Source organism: Sminthopsis crassicaudata, chromosome 1, assembly GCF_048593235.1.
Source record: "Sminthopsis crassicaudata isolate SCR6 chromosome 1, ASM4859323v1, whole genome shotgun sequence".
NCBI lineage: Eukaryota > Metazoa > Chordata > Mammalia > Dasyuromorphia > Dasyuridae > Sminthopsis > Sminthopsis crassicaudata.
The window spans coordinates 11,966,333-11,982,555 of NC_133617.1; the positions used below are offsets into that span (position 1 = coordinate 11,966,333).

General features: G+C 55.7%; 1 protein-coding gene across 1 annotated transcript; it reads right to left on the reverse strand.

The window, feature by feature from the left end:
- Positions 1-345: 345 nt before the first annotated feature.
- Positions 346-8,754, reverse strand: DRG1 (developmentally regulated GTP binding protein 1). The gene is made up of 9 exons (XM_074293263.1): positions 8,445-8,754; positions 7,780-7,903; positions 7,328-7,503; positions 5,347-5,416; positions 4,430-4,599; positions 3,004-3,134; positions 1,318-1,485; positions 1,106-1,228; positions 346-625 (listed from the first exon to the last, which is right to left on the reverse strand). Exons 1-9 carry the CDS (start codon positions 8,484-8,486, stop codon positions 526-528), a joined length of 1,104 nt encoding a protein of 367 aa, XP_074149364.1. The 5' UTR covers positions 8,487-8,754; the 3' UTR covers positions 346-525.
- Between the last annotated feature and the right edge of the window lie 7,469 nt (positions 8,755-16,223).

Genomic DNA, 16,223 nt, shown 5'->3' on the forward strand with positions numbered 1-16,223 from the left:
GAAGAGGAAAAAAACCGTGGCCAGTGGCCCGTTGCGCTGCCAACCTTGAACCCATGATGAAGGGCTCCCATGAGAGCTCAAGGCTTCCAGCTCCTTGGCTACCAGTCAGCAAGCTCAGTCCCAACAGTGCCTGGGCCAAACTGGACAAGAAATGACTGGGGGGAAGCAGGGGGAGGAGGGGGGGGGCCCAGCCATTAGTCATGATGGCCCCAGCTAAGGTCTGGCTTCTGCTCCTGGCCAGCAGCCCCCTGCAGGAAGTTCAGAATTTTCACTTCTACCCCCAGCTCCCACATGCCCCAGCCCGGAACACCCCCCCAAGGCCGCCCACACAGACACAACGGCATCTCCCGGCAGCCTGCCAGCCAGCTGGGCTCTTTATGTAGTTCAATATACAGCGGGTGACGATGGGGAGGAAGGGGGCCCTGGCTGAGGCCGCGCGTGGCCCTGCTCGGCAGCGGCTGGGGCCCAGGACAGCCCTGGGCGGAGGGAGGGGGCACCAGGCTCTGGTCGGGGGTGGTAACCCCCTCACTTCTTCACAATCTGAATGACATCCTCATCTTCTAGCGTGTGGTCCTTCCCCACTTTCTGGGGGTTGTGCTTCACAGACAGACCCCAAACCAGGGCGCTGGGGGAGAGAACAGAGGGTCAGCAGAATTGGGCTCCCCCTGCCCCCCAGGCCCGAAGGGGATGCCATCCCCCCTGCAGGGTACCCTCATGATGGACAGAAGCCTGAGAGACCTGTTTGTGGAAAGGTGCCCTGGGGAGAGGGCGGGGCCCCTCTGGCCCCAGATTTACAAGCTATGGGCACCCCCCGGGGTACGGAGCCTCAGGAAGGCCATGCCATGGGTGGCACGGCCTTCAGGGCCAAGGTCTCCGTGGCACAGGTGAGGAAGGTGGGCTTGTGCAGTCAGGGGCCCTCTCCCTCTGCCCACACTTGGGGAGCTAAGTGGAGGGAGAAGGGACGAGCTCCCTGGGGGTCTCCTCCCCCACATCTGCGGGTGCTCATACAGTGTCCCTGTCCAGCCCGGGGTTCGCTCTCTGCTGTCCTCAGGGGAACCCAAGGCCAAGGACTGGTCCGCCACCCCCCCCCACGCCCAGGACTCACTATTTGAACTCTTTGATGAGGTTCTTGTGGATCTTCATGCAGAAGTCCTCCACGGTGGTCCGGGAGTCGGGCAGCACCACGGGGGAGGTGTAGTCTGGCAGCTGCCCCTTGGGCTTGGTGTAGCTAGGACAGGGAGAGCGGTGAGCCGGGCGGCCCCGGGCCCTCGGGGATCTCCCGGCTCCGGCGGCCCCCGCCCACCCAGGGAGACTCACATTCTCACGAGCCGCAGGTAGTCCCAGATACGCTCGAGCAGGTCGTCGAAGTTCCAGCGGTGGTGGGCAGAGATGGGCACGCAGTGGGGCACCTTATAGATGATGTCGAGCTCCTCGATGGAGATCTGGTCGATCTTGTTCAGCACGTAGATGCAGGGGATGTAGACCCTGAGGCGGGGAGGCAATAGAAAATCAGGGCCCTGCACATAGTAGGTGCTCAGGCCATGCAGAGGGATTGCCATTCTCATTCTGCCTAAGAGCCTTCTTCCAAGGCTGGCTGGAGCCAAACAAGCCAAGGGACGTGGTGGGCCGGGGGAAGACCAATCTCCAGCGGGCTCATGGGAATGCCCGGAGTGGTGACTGTGGCCTCTCACTCTGAAGAGCCCCGAGCACATCACCCTGGTGCACGTTGCCCTGGTGCTGGGGCTCCCACAGGGACACCCCCAGACTTGGAGCACAAAGGACGCCTGTCCTAGGCTGGGGGACCTGTGGTCAGGTGCGGGGGGAGGGGACGAAGGACCGAGCCAGAGATCCCCTTGGTGAGGGACTCCCCCACCCCGATGGAGAATCTCAGATCCTGGGACACTTAGTCCCCAGTTTCTTCTGCAACATCCCTAACCTGCCTCTGCTTAAAGACCTCCAATGTCCCTCACAAAGCGGCCTCACAACTTCTCCCCACACTGGGCCTAACTGCCTCTGTGTCCCCCCCAGTCTGAACCCAAAGCTCCTTCCACGCCAGGCCTCTCACTTCCCAGAAAACAACCGTCCTCACCTCTGGATTGAACGGCCCCCGCCTGTGCTGGGGCCTCCCCGGGGGCCTGTTCTAAAATGGGGTCACCCAGCCATTCCAGATGGGGCCCCTCTCTTTAGGGGACCCATGGAACCACTGACTTTTCCGGCTGCCCGGCCCCCACTGGCGCAAGCTCCGCAAGGACACTAAAGGCCAGGTGTCCTCCAGACCGCCCCATCTGAGCCTTGCTCCAGTTACGTCCTGTTCTACCAGATGAGGCCCAACGCTCTACCTCCACAAGACCTTTCTGGACCTTGAGGAACCGGAGCCCTGGGCCCGAGTCCTCTAGATGACATCTGGTAAAGGTAAAGGTCTTACAGCTGGTTCACAAGACCAATGCAAAGAGCACAAAGCATGGCTGTAGCTGGAAAGCGCAGGCCAGAGAAGCAGGGAGACCCTGGGCTGGCTCCTCCTCTGCCCCGTCAGCCTCCATTTGGGATCCCCCCCCCCAGCCAGAGAGCAACCACAAGAGCCCAGCTACTGGCGACCCCAAGGGTGGGCAGGGGAAGGATGAGGGGGGGAAAAGAAGGCCCAGAGGCACAGGAGGGCTGCAGCTCACGGGCCCAGAGGCCAGAGTCAGGGAGATCCGGCTCACTCTGGGCTGAGCACAACAGTTGAACGGAAGGCAAAGCCGGGTGTCCTAAGTGAGCAGCAGAGGCCGGCCGCCCCAGGAGCTCCTCCGAGAGGCAGCAGGCTCCCGGCTCCCCTCGGGTTGGGACTCAGCCAGTCAGCCCCGGAGCCGCCCTCTAAACTCGGCACAATCTGCCACCCTGGATTCTGTGCCCACAATGGGGACAAAAACCTTGCAAAGGGACTTCCACTACAGAAACCCTCCCTCCAATCCGAAAGCGGCTTCCAGCTCTCTTTTGTAAAGGGCTCAAGCCCCCAGCCGGTACCTGTTGCCCTCCACCACATCGATGAGGTCGTCCGCCGTGGCGTCACTGCGCAAGGTCACGTCGGCGTTGTGGATTTTGTATTCCGCCAGGATGCTCTTCACCGTCTCCGCATCGAGCTCACTCTGAGGGCACTGAATAAAGCGAGAGGCCATGGAGGGGAGGCTGAGCCGCACCCTCCCCACCTCGGCCTCCAGGGACTCTCCTCTCTGTCTCCCTCCCTCGCCCCCTCCCCCCCATCCCTGGGTCCTGTTCCCTCAGAGCCTGGCTCTCAGTTGAAAGCTCAGGTCCGTCTCCTGTCACAAAGAGCTGCGCTTTTTTACGACAAATATGGGAACAAATGTGGTTCCATGTGACTGCCACTGGTTCCAAGGGCTTGGTTTTTCTTGTTTTTTCAGAGAAAGAAAATAAGGATATGTTAATTTTTAAAAATGAATTGCTTTCCCACATGTGCCAAAAAATTCCCAGTAGCATTTGGGGTTTTGTGTCTTTGTTTTTATAGGAGCAAAAAGAGCAAATTAACTGGTGAAAAATGAAACCATTAAACCTTCTAAAAAGTAACATTCAGGCCAATCATGGTAAAATGAGCCATGGCACGGCCGGGGTTCCCCACTCCAGGAAACATGTGCATCCATGTAGGGAGTCCTTTAAAAAGCTGTAAAAACTCTGCCACAAAGATGGGCTGTGAGCAAAGGGAGCAGAACTGTGCGCACACACCAGGGCCTCCCTCCCCCACTGTGGAGGGCAGGCCTGGCCTCCCCCCTTCCCTAGGGGCCATCACAAGCCCACCAAGATCCGTGAGCACCCAGGATTACAGGGCACCAGACTGCTGGTCCCCCCCAACCCGCAGCGCCAGCTCCCACAAAACCCCTCAGATCCAGCCAGCCGTAAACTGCGTACCCCAACCTCGGGCCTCCTAGGGCACCATCTGGGGTCTGAGGCCCACCAAACAGCTCTTGAGCTATTGCTCTTGGGGCACCCCCTAGAGTGGGGAAGAGGGCATGGGGAGGAGGCCCTTGGCCTTATTAATGGGTGCTCCCCACTCCCCCTTCCCCCCCTACAACTGAGCCCAGGGCGATACCCTGGCAAGTCACTGGTCTGGGGGTTATGGTAACTTGCAGCTTTGCCAAGGTCAACATGCCAACCTGCTCTGAAAGGGCCCCATCGGATGGGCAAGGCCGGCCCGGGGCTTGGGGTCACTGTGGTGACTTTGATACAAAAGTACGAGCCAAATGCCCACTGTGTGTCAGGCACTGGGGACAGAGACCAAACCAATTGACTCTGCCCCAGGGGCGCAGGCCGGAGCTTGTGCCTGGCATCAGTGCAGGAAGCCACGGGCAGGGGGAAGCCAGGCCGAGGAGCCTCGTGGGCCCGCTCGGAGGCAGGGCTGGCCACGCGGCCAGGACAAGGGCCCGGCCCAGAGACTCACCGTGGCTGTGAGGTTGATGCCGCCTTTGTCCTTCTTCTTAAAGCCAATGTTGGGGGGTTTGCTGTTTAAGCGGATCCCAAAGCCTTCGAGCTCGTTCTCGATGATCTTCTTATGGCCCAGGGGCTTCAGCACGTCCAGGACAATTAGAATCAGGTTACAGGTTCGGGCCACTAAAGGGCATGAGGGGAGCCCGCTGTTAGCCGGGCCTGTGAGCCCAGGACCATGGACAGAGACCCAGGCGTCCCTCCTCCCAAGGTCAACAAGGAGAAGGGGGAAGCAACTGCACAGAAGAGAACTGGCTCCGGCCCCTCCCGAGCCACACTACTTGCACGTCCCCTCGGTCCACACTAGGGACCCACAGGCCTGGCAGGGACTCCCTGTGTCCTTTGGGAAGGGGGCCCAGCTGATGCTCAGGGCTCTAACAAACAGCAGGACCTTAGAGGGCTTCCCCTGCCCGTCTTGTGGGAGCCCCACAAGAGCCCCCCAAAGGGGGCTCTCCCTGGAGGGTTATCACCGCCACAGGCCCGGGAGGAGCCCCAGGTCAGCCGAGGCTGGGCCCTGTGCTGCTGCTATAAGCCCAGAAGGACCTCATGACACCATGGGGGGGCTTCTGAACTGGCAACCCCCATGTGTGGGTGACGCCTGGAAGGGCACAGAGACCACAGAGTCAGAGATGCTGGGCTGACTGGGACGTGTTGTGTCCCGAACGAGGCACCCGAGGGCCTGGGCTCGGTTCTGCCATGTGCTCGTGTCGGGGCTGGGGGAGAGGGAGCCCCCGGGGGAAGGACCCGCCCCAGGGCCGGCTGATGGGTCGCCTGACTACGGGGAGGGCGCTCCTCCTCCACACCGGCCACATCTTCTGACCCAAGGATGAGCCAAACCCAAACAAACCCGCTCTGGGCCGTCCTGGCACCTACCTGCAATGACCTGCCGGCCTCTCCCCTTCCCGTCTTTGGCACCTTCGATGATCCCGGGGAGATCCAGGAGCTGCCCCAGGAGGAGGGAGGGAAAAGCAAATGAACAGAGTGAACGGCGGGCAAGCGAGTCCTATGACTTCGGAGGCACCTCCCCCTGGCACCTCTGTGCATTGGCACCTCCCACTGTGCCCTGGCACCTCCAGGGTGACTCACTGTCTCAGCCTTTTGGAATGGGCATGAGGCTTACTCAGCTCACAGACCTGTGCCTGCCCCCCCCCCCAGCAGCTGTGGGCGAAGTTCCTCAGGAGCAGCCAAAGCCCCTGGCTACCAGCCCGGCTGGCACCTCGCCGCCCCGAGAGGTCCAGAGGCAAGGGCTAGCTTCAGCCAGAGGGGAGGCAGAGCCTGCAGCTGTTCCTCCTGAGCCCTGGGACCCTGTGGCTCAGCTATGCCACTGTGACATGGGGTGATGCTGGCAACATCCTTATGCCAGGCGTGGGGGAGGCCTCCATCCTTCACGCCTCAGAGCGTTAGCTTTTCTTCTTAATCTACTCTTGGATTTGTTTTGCTGATGTTTTCCCAATTACAGATAAAAAAAAAAAAGTTTGGGCAGCAAGGTGGCGCAGGGGATAGAGCACCAGCCCTGAAGTCAGGAGGACCCGAGTTCAAATCTGGTCTCAGACACTTAGCACTTCCTGGCTGTGTGACCCTGGGCAAGTCACGTAACCCCAGCCTCAAAAAAAAAAAAAAAAAAAAAAAAAAAAGTTCAAACTTTCTCCTCCTACCCCTTGAGAAGACAAGTACCCCTAGGGACACCAGGTACAATTTGCCACCATCACCAGATGGTCTGGGCAGCCGATGGGCGTGGGCAGGATGGGCTGAGTCTGTCCCTTCATTCTCTGCCTTCAGAGCATCTCGGGCTGGCCTCAGGCAAAGGGCACGGGCATCTTAGCCCGCCCCGACAGAGGCGCCTTTAGAGCCCAAGAGACCAGGGAAAGCTCCCGCTCGGCCTTTTCCGGGTCTGGACTGGACTCAATTCCACTGCCTTGTTCGCTCCCGCGCTGACCTTGGCAAAGAGAGGCCCGGGGGTGGCAGGGCCGGGGAGCTGGCCACGTCTCCAAGCTCCAGTGAGAGCCCCACGATCTAGTCCTCTCCTGGCAAACCTGCTCCCACGGGCCAGGATGGGCCGTGCCCTGGGCCACCGGAACTCCTCCTCTCCGCGGCGCCCGCCCCACTCGTCAGGACTAGCTCGTGAGCTGCTCCCTCCCCGTAACTTCCACCTGTCCCGGCCCCGGTCAGTGGATCGTGGCCTTCAAAGTGCTTTTCTCCCAGCCTCCGCAGCCTTTACTGGTCTCCCGGCCTCGGTTAGGACAAAGGCAGGCTCCGTGGTTTAGTGCTGAGAGCCCCCGGCCCCAGCAGCGCCCACCCCATGCCCCAGAAGTGGCCGCATCCGGGCAGAAGGAAAGCCCCCCGGGGCCCCGCTCTCCGAGCCTGGCCCACAGCAAGCGCTTAGCGAACGTTCGCTGAACTGAACGCAGGCACTGACGCCGGAGCTCAGGGCGGCCAAGCTGCCTCCTGCCCAAGTCCCAGGTGCCACTGGGTCCTTCTGCCTCTGCCCCGCTCCCGCGGGCAGGCCTGGCCACCTCAGGGACCTCCCCCGCTGCTAGCAGCCACCTTCCCTTGTCTGCCCCTTACCCAAGCCCCAGATACGGCTGACCTTGCTGACCCCTGTGACCTGAGACCTCGCTGACCCCCCCCCCCCGACCCTGGCCGGAGGCCTCGCTGACCCCCCCCTGACCCGAGACCTCGCTGACCCCCCAGACCCTGGCCGGAGGCCTCGCTGACCACGCGCCGCCCCTCAGCACTGCTTCCCCTCCCCGAGCGTGGTCAGTCCGGGGACGCAGCCCTGGTCGTGCTCGCTCCCGAGGGGCAGAGGCCGGGCGGAAGCAGCGCTCCCCCCCACCACCCCCCCCCTGCGGCTCACCTGGATCTTGGCGCCCTTGTAGCGGATGACTCCGGGCACGGTGGTCAGAGTGGTGAACTCGTAGGCGGCCACCTCCGAGTACACCCCGGCCAGGTTACTGAGCAGCGTCGACTTCCCCACCGACGGGAACCCCACAAATCCAATGCGGGCGTCGCCGGTCTTGGCCACGTCGAACCCTGGAGTGGGACAGAGGCCGGCGGGAGGCCGCGGGTCAGCCAGGCCGGGCACGAGTTCAGGTCTCGCTCCCCGCCCGCTAGCGCCCCCCATGGGTGCCTTCTCTAAGTGAAAGGCATCTTCAGCCACCAAATTCTAACGCACTTTTTGGGCACGAAGACCCCTTTCAAAGGCCGTTGAGACGGCACAGCCCTGCAGGGGCTGGGCCGGTGCTGCCCACCCGAGATGACCACAGGGTCAGGGCCGCCACCTCCCAGCCCCGCGCCCGCCCCACTGACCTTCCCCGGGGCCGCTGCCCCCGCCGCCCTTGGGGGTGATGAGCTCCCGCCGCAGCTTGGCAAGCCGCGCCTTCAGGAGCCCCAGGTGGTGCGCCGTGGCCTTGTTCTTCTGGGTGCGGGCCATCTGCGGGAGAGCCCCCGGTCAGGGCACGGGAGGGGGAGCCCGGGGGCCAGCGGGGGTGGGGGGAGGGTCAGACACCAGTCTCCTCCCCCCCAGGGTCCGCCCCATGACAGCCCCTCAGATCGGGCTCAGCCTTCAGACACGCGTGGAGCAGGGAAGGCGGCGCCCCCGCCAGGGGGCTGGGGGGGGCTGCAGGGACGCCTGTCACACTGTCACCGGGGCGGCCCCCAGCTGTCCCGGGGCCACTGCCTCCCCTCCCCCGGCTGCTCAAGGCCCGTCATCCCTCCCACCTCCTCGCCCTCTAACCGCCCCCGGGGTCCCTGTCTCCCCTCCCGGCTGCTCTCACCAAACTCCCGCTGCGGGCCTTCGCCGTGCGCCCCCAACAGGCCCCAGACGGGCCCCCCGCAGAGCCGGACTCCGGAGGGCTCCGGGGTGCTCCCGACACCCTCCTCCCCGGGGCCGCCCCTCCGGCCGTGCCTCAGTTTCCCTCCCGCCCCGCCCCCGCTCGCGCCACGGGGAGAAGGCGAGCCTCTTCCTCCATTACCTCGGCTTCGATTTCGGCGATCTTGGCTAAGGTGCCGCTCATGGTGCCGCCGCTCTTGGGCCTGCCCTGCCCTGCCCTGCTCGGTCCGGTCCGGTCCGGTCTCCCGGTTCCGCCTGCTGCAGCTCCTGCTGCCGCAGCTGCTACCTAAGGCCAAGAGAGCACAGGCCGCGAGACCGCACGCTGCTCTGCGCAGGCGCAGGAGAAAACGCAGGCGCAGTCAGCGCCCTGAGCAAGCCTCGCGAGAAAGGAAGAAGATCTAGGGCTGCTGGGAAAGAGCGAAGGAGGGAAGGAATAAGCCACGCCCCCTCTTCCTCCGCTCCCGCTAAGGGAGCTAGCTACCCTTGTAAGCCACCCTCGAGCAGCCGCTGGGTCCTAGAGAGCATCTGTTGTCTCCTCTCAACCCACAAACACACGTGTTTATGCGCACGCATATGCAAATGAGTTTGTGTAAGCACGTGCGCGCACATCTGTTACACTGAAACAGACACTCGGACACATACACAACCGCCCATAACACATGTGTTACAACTCGTACACGTACACAGCACATACACACTGGGCTTGCGCACTGGCGCCAATCACGCATTGGGGAACGCGCGCTCGCCTCCCGTCTGAGCCCGCCCTCTTCTTTACCCGCACACTCTGGACTTCTGCAGAAGCCGCGTCTCCCGCCGTCGCGCTTTTGCCTCTCTCGGGGCACCTTCTCTCCTTTCCCACCCGAGACCTTTGCTGAGTGTCCCCGGTGGGGTTCTCCGGCACTGCGGGTTTATATTGAATGTAATTCATGTCTTCAAAGCCCCAAAGCGCCGGAACCGCGCCGGAACCGGGTCCTTTGGGCTCCTGAGAGCCGATGGTTAAATTTTTCGTGCAACCTTTTGTCCCTTAGCAACTGGAAAATGCCACAAATTCGGGCCTGCGGTTTTGCTTTGCTGATTGTTTAGACTTAAAATTTTTACCATTTTTAGAAATGTTAAAAATTACATGTAATTGGGAAAAAAATAAAATACTGTTAAAAAATAAAATACCAAAGAATTCAGAAAGGAAATGACGGAGAAAATGTTAATATTGAAAACATCATGTGCGTGAACTTCTCCAGAGAGCCGGGTGTTAAACATTTACCGCTACGGACCCCGAGAATCGAGCCAAAGTATCCGCTAGGTGCGCACGAGACAGGGACCAGTGGGAGAAAATAGGTCTGAGATTGGCCCCGAGCATAAGAGCCCTCCAGGGGGAGCGTTTCAGAGAGTCGGAGCAAAATCCGTGGGAGGGGGTCCCTGGCGGTGGCGCCGAGAGAAGAGAGAGCAGCTTTTCTCCATTCTGTCCCCTCCCCCGCCAGAAGCTGGGCCGTGGGAGAGCTCTCGGGGGGCGGGGCCGCCGGGAGGTAACATCTCCCTCCCCCCCACGCTCCCCCGCTGAGGTAACCGGTGAGGGCTGGTTTGGGAGCCCTGCCCAGAGCTGCGGCCGGGAGAAAGTTCCCAAGGACTCCGAGGGAGAGCTGGTCCGCCGCTGGCACAGCCTTCTGTCCTCAGATGAATCAGCGTCCATGCCCCCCAATCCGGCGTCTGTTTATGGAAAGCCGCGCCCCAGACTTTCAGGGGAACTGATTTTATAAACACGATTCTTGGCTTGTACAACTGATTGGTTTGATATTGGGAAAAGAACCCGACAGGGTCGTTGTCACCCTATTTATTTAGCTTATATGCACAACATATCATGTGAAATGCTGGATGAATCCCAAGCAGAATGAAGGCTGCTGCTGCGAGAAATAGCAACGATCTCACGCCGGGGATACCCCTTGGGATTCAAACGTGGCCCTCGTATGTAAGGAATTAAGAAGCTTCCATGAGGGTAAAAGAGGAAAGAAGAAAAGCTGGCTTTGAAAACCCCACCGAGACCTTGGCAGCGGCCCCATCGTTTCTGGGCAAACCGGAGGAGAAATGGAGCAGGGGGGCTCAAAGATCACCACAGACCGAGAGTGCGGCCATAGAAGATGCTCCTTGAAAGGGAAGCTGTAACATATCTGGACAGAGTCCTAACAAGGGAGACGTCGCCCTGCCCACCAAGGCCCATAGAGTCACTGCCCACCAAGGTCCACAAAAGTCCATAGAGTCACTGCCCACAAAGGCCCACAAAAGCCCACAAAGGTCCATAGAGTCACTGCCCACCAAGGCCCACAAAAGCCCACCAAGGTCCATAGAGTCACTGCCCACCAAGGCCCACAAAAGCCCACCAAGGCCCACAAAGGCCAATAGAGTCACTGCCCACCAAGGCCCACAAAGGCCCACAAAGGCCAATAGAGTCACTGCCCACCAAGGCCCACAAAGGCCCATAGAGTCACTGCCCACCAAGGCCCACAAAGGCCCATAGAGTCACTGCCCACCAAGGCCCACAAAGGCCCATAGAGTCACTGCCCACCAAGGCCCACAAAAGCCCACCAAGGCCCACAAAGGCCAATAGAGTCACTGCCCACCAAGGCCCACAAAAGCCCACCAAGGCCCACAAAGGCCAATAGAGTCACTGCCCACCAAGGCCCACAAAAGCCCATAGAGTCACTGCCCACCAAGGCCCACAAAGGCCCATAGAGTCACTGCCCACCAAGGCCCACAAAGGCCCATAGAGTCACTGCCCACCAAGGCCCACAAAAGCCCACCAAGGCCCACAAAAGCCCACAAAGGTCCATAGAGTCACTGCCCACCAAGGCCCACAAAAGCCCACCAAGGCCCACAAAAGCCCACAAAGGTCCATAGAGTCACTGCCCACCAAGGCCCACAAAAGCCCACAAAGGTCCATAGAGTCACTGCCCACCAAGGCCCACAAAAGCCCACAAAGGTCCATAGAGTCACTGCCCACCAAGGCCCACAAAAGCCCACAAAGGTCCATAGAGTCACTGCCCACCAAGGCCCACAAAAGCCCACCAAGGTCCATAGAGTCACTGCCCACCAAGGCCCACAAAAGCCCACCAAGGCCCACAAAGGCCAATAGAGTCACTGCCCACCAAGGCCCACAAAGGCCCACAAAGGTCCATAGAGTCACTGCCCCCCAAGGCCCACAAAGGCCCATAGAGTCACTGCCCACCAAGGCCCACAAAGGCCCATAGAGTCACTGCCCACCAAGGCCCACAAAGGTCCATAGAGTCACTGCCCACCAAGGCCCACAAAGGTCCATAGAGTCACTGCCCACCAAAGTCCACAAAGGCCCATAGAGTCACTGCCCACCAAGGCCCACAAAAGCCCACCAAGGCCCACAAAAGCCCATAGAGTCACTGCCCACAAAGGCCCACAGGGTCCGAGCTGCGGCTTTTCCTGTAGCGATGCACGGCTGTGAGGGTGAGATTATAAGGAATGCTGAGCATCACAAACTCTCAAACTGCGTGCTGGGAGGGCTTCTGAAAGGCCTCTGTACAACAAGGAGGTTAAAGTATTTCCGAGTACACATCGGAAGGGCGAACGCTGAAGCTGAAACTTCAAAACTTTGACCACATAATGATCAGAAGGTACTCACTGGAGAAGAGCCTGATGTTGGGAAAGAATGAAGGCAAAAGGAGAAGGGACAGCAGGGGATGAGATGGAGAGTGTCATAGAAGCAACAAGCAGGAGCTTGGACACTTTGAGAGACAGTGGAGGGCCTGGTGTTTATGGGGTGATAAAGAGTTGGGCTATGACTAAACAAATAACAAAGAATTTGGAGTCAATACCTTTGCTAAAAGTGACTTAGGTCTTGCTGATTGTTCATGGGCAGTACTCCAGTGGGGTTCTATCTAAGATGATACTGGAAGGGCACTCTCCAGATTTTGCCACCGAGCTGTGGGGATGGGTTGAGGTTAGACCAAGAATGCTAAATGTCTTTATCTTTCCAGTCAAATACAAGTTACCAAGGGCAACAATTATTTTCTCTTGATGTCTTTGTAATCCTCAGGAGCTGACAAGAATATCTCTTTGTTGCACAGATCTGGGTGTGAATGTTGCCACAAGTGCTATTTATTCAGTCTGTAAAACTAAGGAGTTGAATTTGATCACTTCTAAAGCCTTTCTAAATCTATGATGCTATTAACAAAATGCAGGGGCAGCTAGGTGGCGCAGTGGATAGAGCACCAGCCTTGAATTCAGGAGGATCCGAGTTCAGATCTCATCTCAGACACTTAACACTTCCTAGCTGTGTGACCCTGGGCAAGTCACTTAACCCCAGCCTCAGAAAAAATAAAAATGCAGGTATTCGGGGTTGGGGGGGGGGTCTCTTGGTAAAGACACTGGAGTGGTTTGCCATTTCCTTCTCCAGCTCATTTTACAGATGAGGAAACTGAGGCTTAAGTGACTTGCCCAGGGTCTTCTAGCAAGGGAGAGACTGAGTTGAGATTTGAATTCAAGTTGTCTTGACTCCATTGTTGGTATTCTAACCACTGATCACCTAGCTGCCTGATTAAATTAAGATATACTCTCAGACATGCAGAGCGGCAAGTAGCATCTGCAATTACCCAGAAGCACCTCATGTACATGAGCCTTCCCCCCCAGATTGCCCGGTCCGCTGGGTCGGGACATCTGTATGGCATCCACAGCAAGCCCACATCTCTTCTGGACGATTCCTCCAATCATAGATTCTGAGCTAAAGCTCAGAGACCACCTAGAGGCCACAGGGATGGAACAGTCCATCAGCCTGAGCAGACAGGTGAATTGACTTATCCAGAATCAAACTAGAAGCATATAAGGCAGACTTGGGAGCTGGTCTCCTGATTCCAGGTGTAGTACTCAATCAATTCTTCTTCTCAGACACAAGATGCTTTTCCTGTGCACTTAGCAGGACGGTTCAGAGAAGGGAGGAATGAAACTGGACTTTTAATAGGAACCAGTCATAATAATGGGCTACAAGCTCTGGTTCCATTCTCCCAATCTCCATGAGAACCTAGCAGGTGACGCCTACATCTCCTTAGGGGCTCTAAGACTAACTTGGAAGAGTTAGCTGGGGAGAGATGGAATGCTCCTCCAGTGCTAGTGAGCATGAGCCCCCACTAGTGTACTAGTTGCTATCAGTTAGTCAGAGGACTTAATTGGCTTTACACAGATGTATGTTTTAAAATTATATGAAAGGTTGGTACAAAATATGCTCCCAATGCCCATCAGTTGAAGAATGACTGAATTAGTCATAGTATTGATGAGGTGTGTGGATGAGTGAGATGCCTTGAGCTCGGAGATGCAGGTTCGGAAGCAAAAGCATTAGCTAACCCAAAAGTCTGTGACCAAAATAGGAGGTTTTTATTATTATACATCAAGAGGCATTCTCTTGGCAGGCCTGTTTCTCAATGGAGAAATCTGCAAAGAAAAGTTTAGCAAAAGACCTAGTTCTCAATGGAATATGAAATTTTTCCTGAGGATGTGATTTCCTAAAAGATCAATAGGAGTTTGATTTGCCCTTGAATGGTTTTCCTTATCTGTAATGTTCTTCTCTAAAATGTAATGTTCTTAAAGAAGATCCAACTCACTTCCAGTTGATCAATGATGGACAGAAACAACTACATCCAGAGAAGGAACACTGGGAAGTGAATGTTAGCACTACTGTCTATCTACCCAGGTTACTTATACCTTCGGAATCTAATGCTTAAAGTGCAACAAGAAAATGGTATTTACACACATATATTGTATCTAGGTTATACTGTAACACATGTAAGATGTATGGGATTGCCTGTCATCGGGGGGAGGGAGTGGAGGGAAGGGGGGGATAATTTGGAAAAATGAATACAAGGGATATTATAAAAAAAATTACTCATGCATATAATACTGTGGGAAAAAAAAATTCTAAATGAAATAAATAAATAAAATAAAATGTAATGTTCTCTGGGAGCAGCCTCAATTTCAGCTCAAAGTAATAATCACCTCAAATGCAGCCAGGACTTAAAGTCCAGATCCTTTATTGCCTCCTTCAAAATAGCCTGGTTAGCTTTAATAGAGGCCTCTCTCTCTCTCTCCTTGGTTCAGAGCTAGTCCTTTGTCTCTTCCAGCTTCTGCCTCTAGCTCCTTCTGAATCCAAAGCCTCCACCAGCACAAAGGTGGAAGTTGGAATGAATCTGACTCCGCCTCTGAGAGTGGGCTTGTGGGCTTCTGTGGACTTCTGGGAGCTCCTTATATATGCTCTCTTAAAGGTGTGAACTCTAATAAGTACTAAGTACATCATCATTGTCTCTATTAATTCCAGTGACTTAGCACCTTGTTTCAAGTTCTGACCCATGACACTTATCTAACTCTGAAAGGATGTGAAAGCATTTGGAGTCCGGGGTTTTTTGCAGATCAAAGGAAACATTGTTTTTGTGATTTTACATAATTTTACAGAGTTCACTTGTGCCAGTATGAATGTGATGGAATATTATTGTTCTATAAGAAATGATCAGCAAATTCAGAGAAGCCTGGAGAGACTTACATGAACTGATGCGAAGTGAAATGAGCAGAATCAGGAGATCATTGTATACGACAAGATGATACCCCCATCAATTCTGATGGACATGGCTCTTTCCAACAATGAGCTGATTCAGACCACTTCCAATGGTCTTGTGATGAAGAGAGCCATCTGCACCCAAAGCACTGTGGGACTGAGTGTGGAGCAAAACATAGCATTTTTATTCTTTTTGTTGTTGTTCGCTTGTATTTTGTTTTCTTTCTCATTTTTTTTTCCTTTTTGATCTGATTTTTCTTGTGCAGCAAGATAATTATATAAATATGTATCCAAATATTGGATTTAACATATATTTTAACATGTTTAAATATATTGGATTACCTCCCATCTAGGGAGGGGATAGAGGAAGGAGGGGAAAATTTGGAACACAAGGTTTTGCAAGGGTCAATGTTGAAAAATTATCCATTCATATATTTTGAAATTTTAATTTTTAAAAATGCTGCCCCCAAATTCTGTGAGACATTCTCCCACTAATACACCCAAAGGAAAGTGAGCTTAAATTTTGCTCTTGGTTTTTGGAGGTATCTTTTTCCTCCTTTGTGAGAATACCATAAAGTTCCTTTTAGGTATGATCTAGGTTTTCTACTAGGTTCCTTAAAAAAGTCTTGAAGCTGCCTTTCCTCAATGAGTCTAATGGTCTTCCGCTCCTGATGTAGTTACAATGAGGTCTAGATATAGTGTACCCAAATGAAATTAGGGTTTGAGGTCTAGTGGCAAGTTCGGGGTACAAGGAGTCAAATAGATCTCCCCTGCAACTCCTTTGGATTCGGCACAAGTTTACAGAGTTAAATGAGTTCTAGTAGCGGCCCAAGCGCCCTCTATAAAGGAATTTACAGACCCGAAAACCTAGATTGATAAAAGAGCTTTATTATGGAGTTTGGAAGTAAAGTTAAAGTCTAGTTAGTAAAAAGTGAAGGTAGAGATAAGAGGGCACTGGAACCAGTGTTTCAGTGGGCAGAGATCCTTGGCATGCTAGAAGTAAGGCTGCCATGTTTGGAACCTCTGCAAAGAGAGAGGACTCCAGCTTGGCTCTTTTATAATGAGAGATTTAGCTAAAGGGGCCTGTGGGTGGAGTCCTAAGTTGGCTCAGTTCTGATGGGGGCTGGGAGGGTCCTGATCTTCTATTGCAATTCAAAGGGATGCTTTTGACCAGGATTTGTGAATCAAAGGTCCTGGCTTCTTGAATTGATAATGCATCAGCTAGGAGGGGCTGGGAATCAGAAAGGAATAAATCAATCTGAAAGGATTAGTTTCTTAAGGGAAACTCATGTCAGTTACTGCACTTCTGGGTACAATGAGAGGATATTTGATGCAATAGGAACTGTGTCCCCCTGATCTTTG

Bases quoted from the DNA above. Each gene is read 5' to 3' on its own strand.
- DRG1 (XM_074293263.1), bottom strand. From the start codon at position 8,486: ATGAGCGGCACCTTAGCCAAGATCGCCGAAATCGAAGCCGAG. The intron at 7,504-7,779 runs GTCAGTGGGGCG...GTCCCACTCCAG, and splicing joins GGGCAGCGGCCCCGGGGAAG to GGTTCGACGTGGCCAAGACC. The intron at 1,486-3,003 runs GTACCGGCTGGG...TCCCCGCCTCAG, and splicing joins GATGTGGTGGAGGGCAACAG to GGTCTACATCCCCTGCATCT.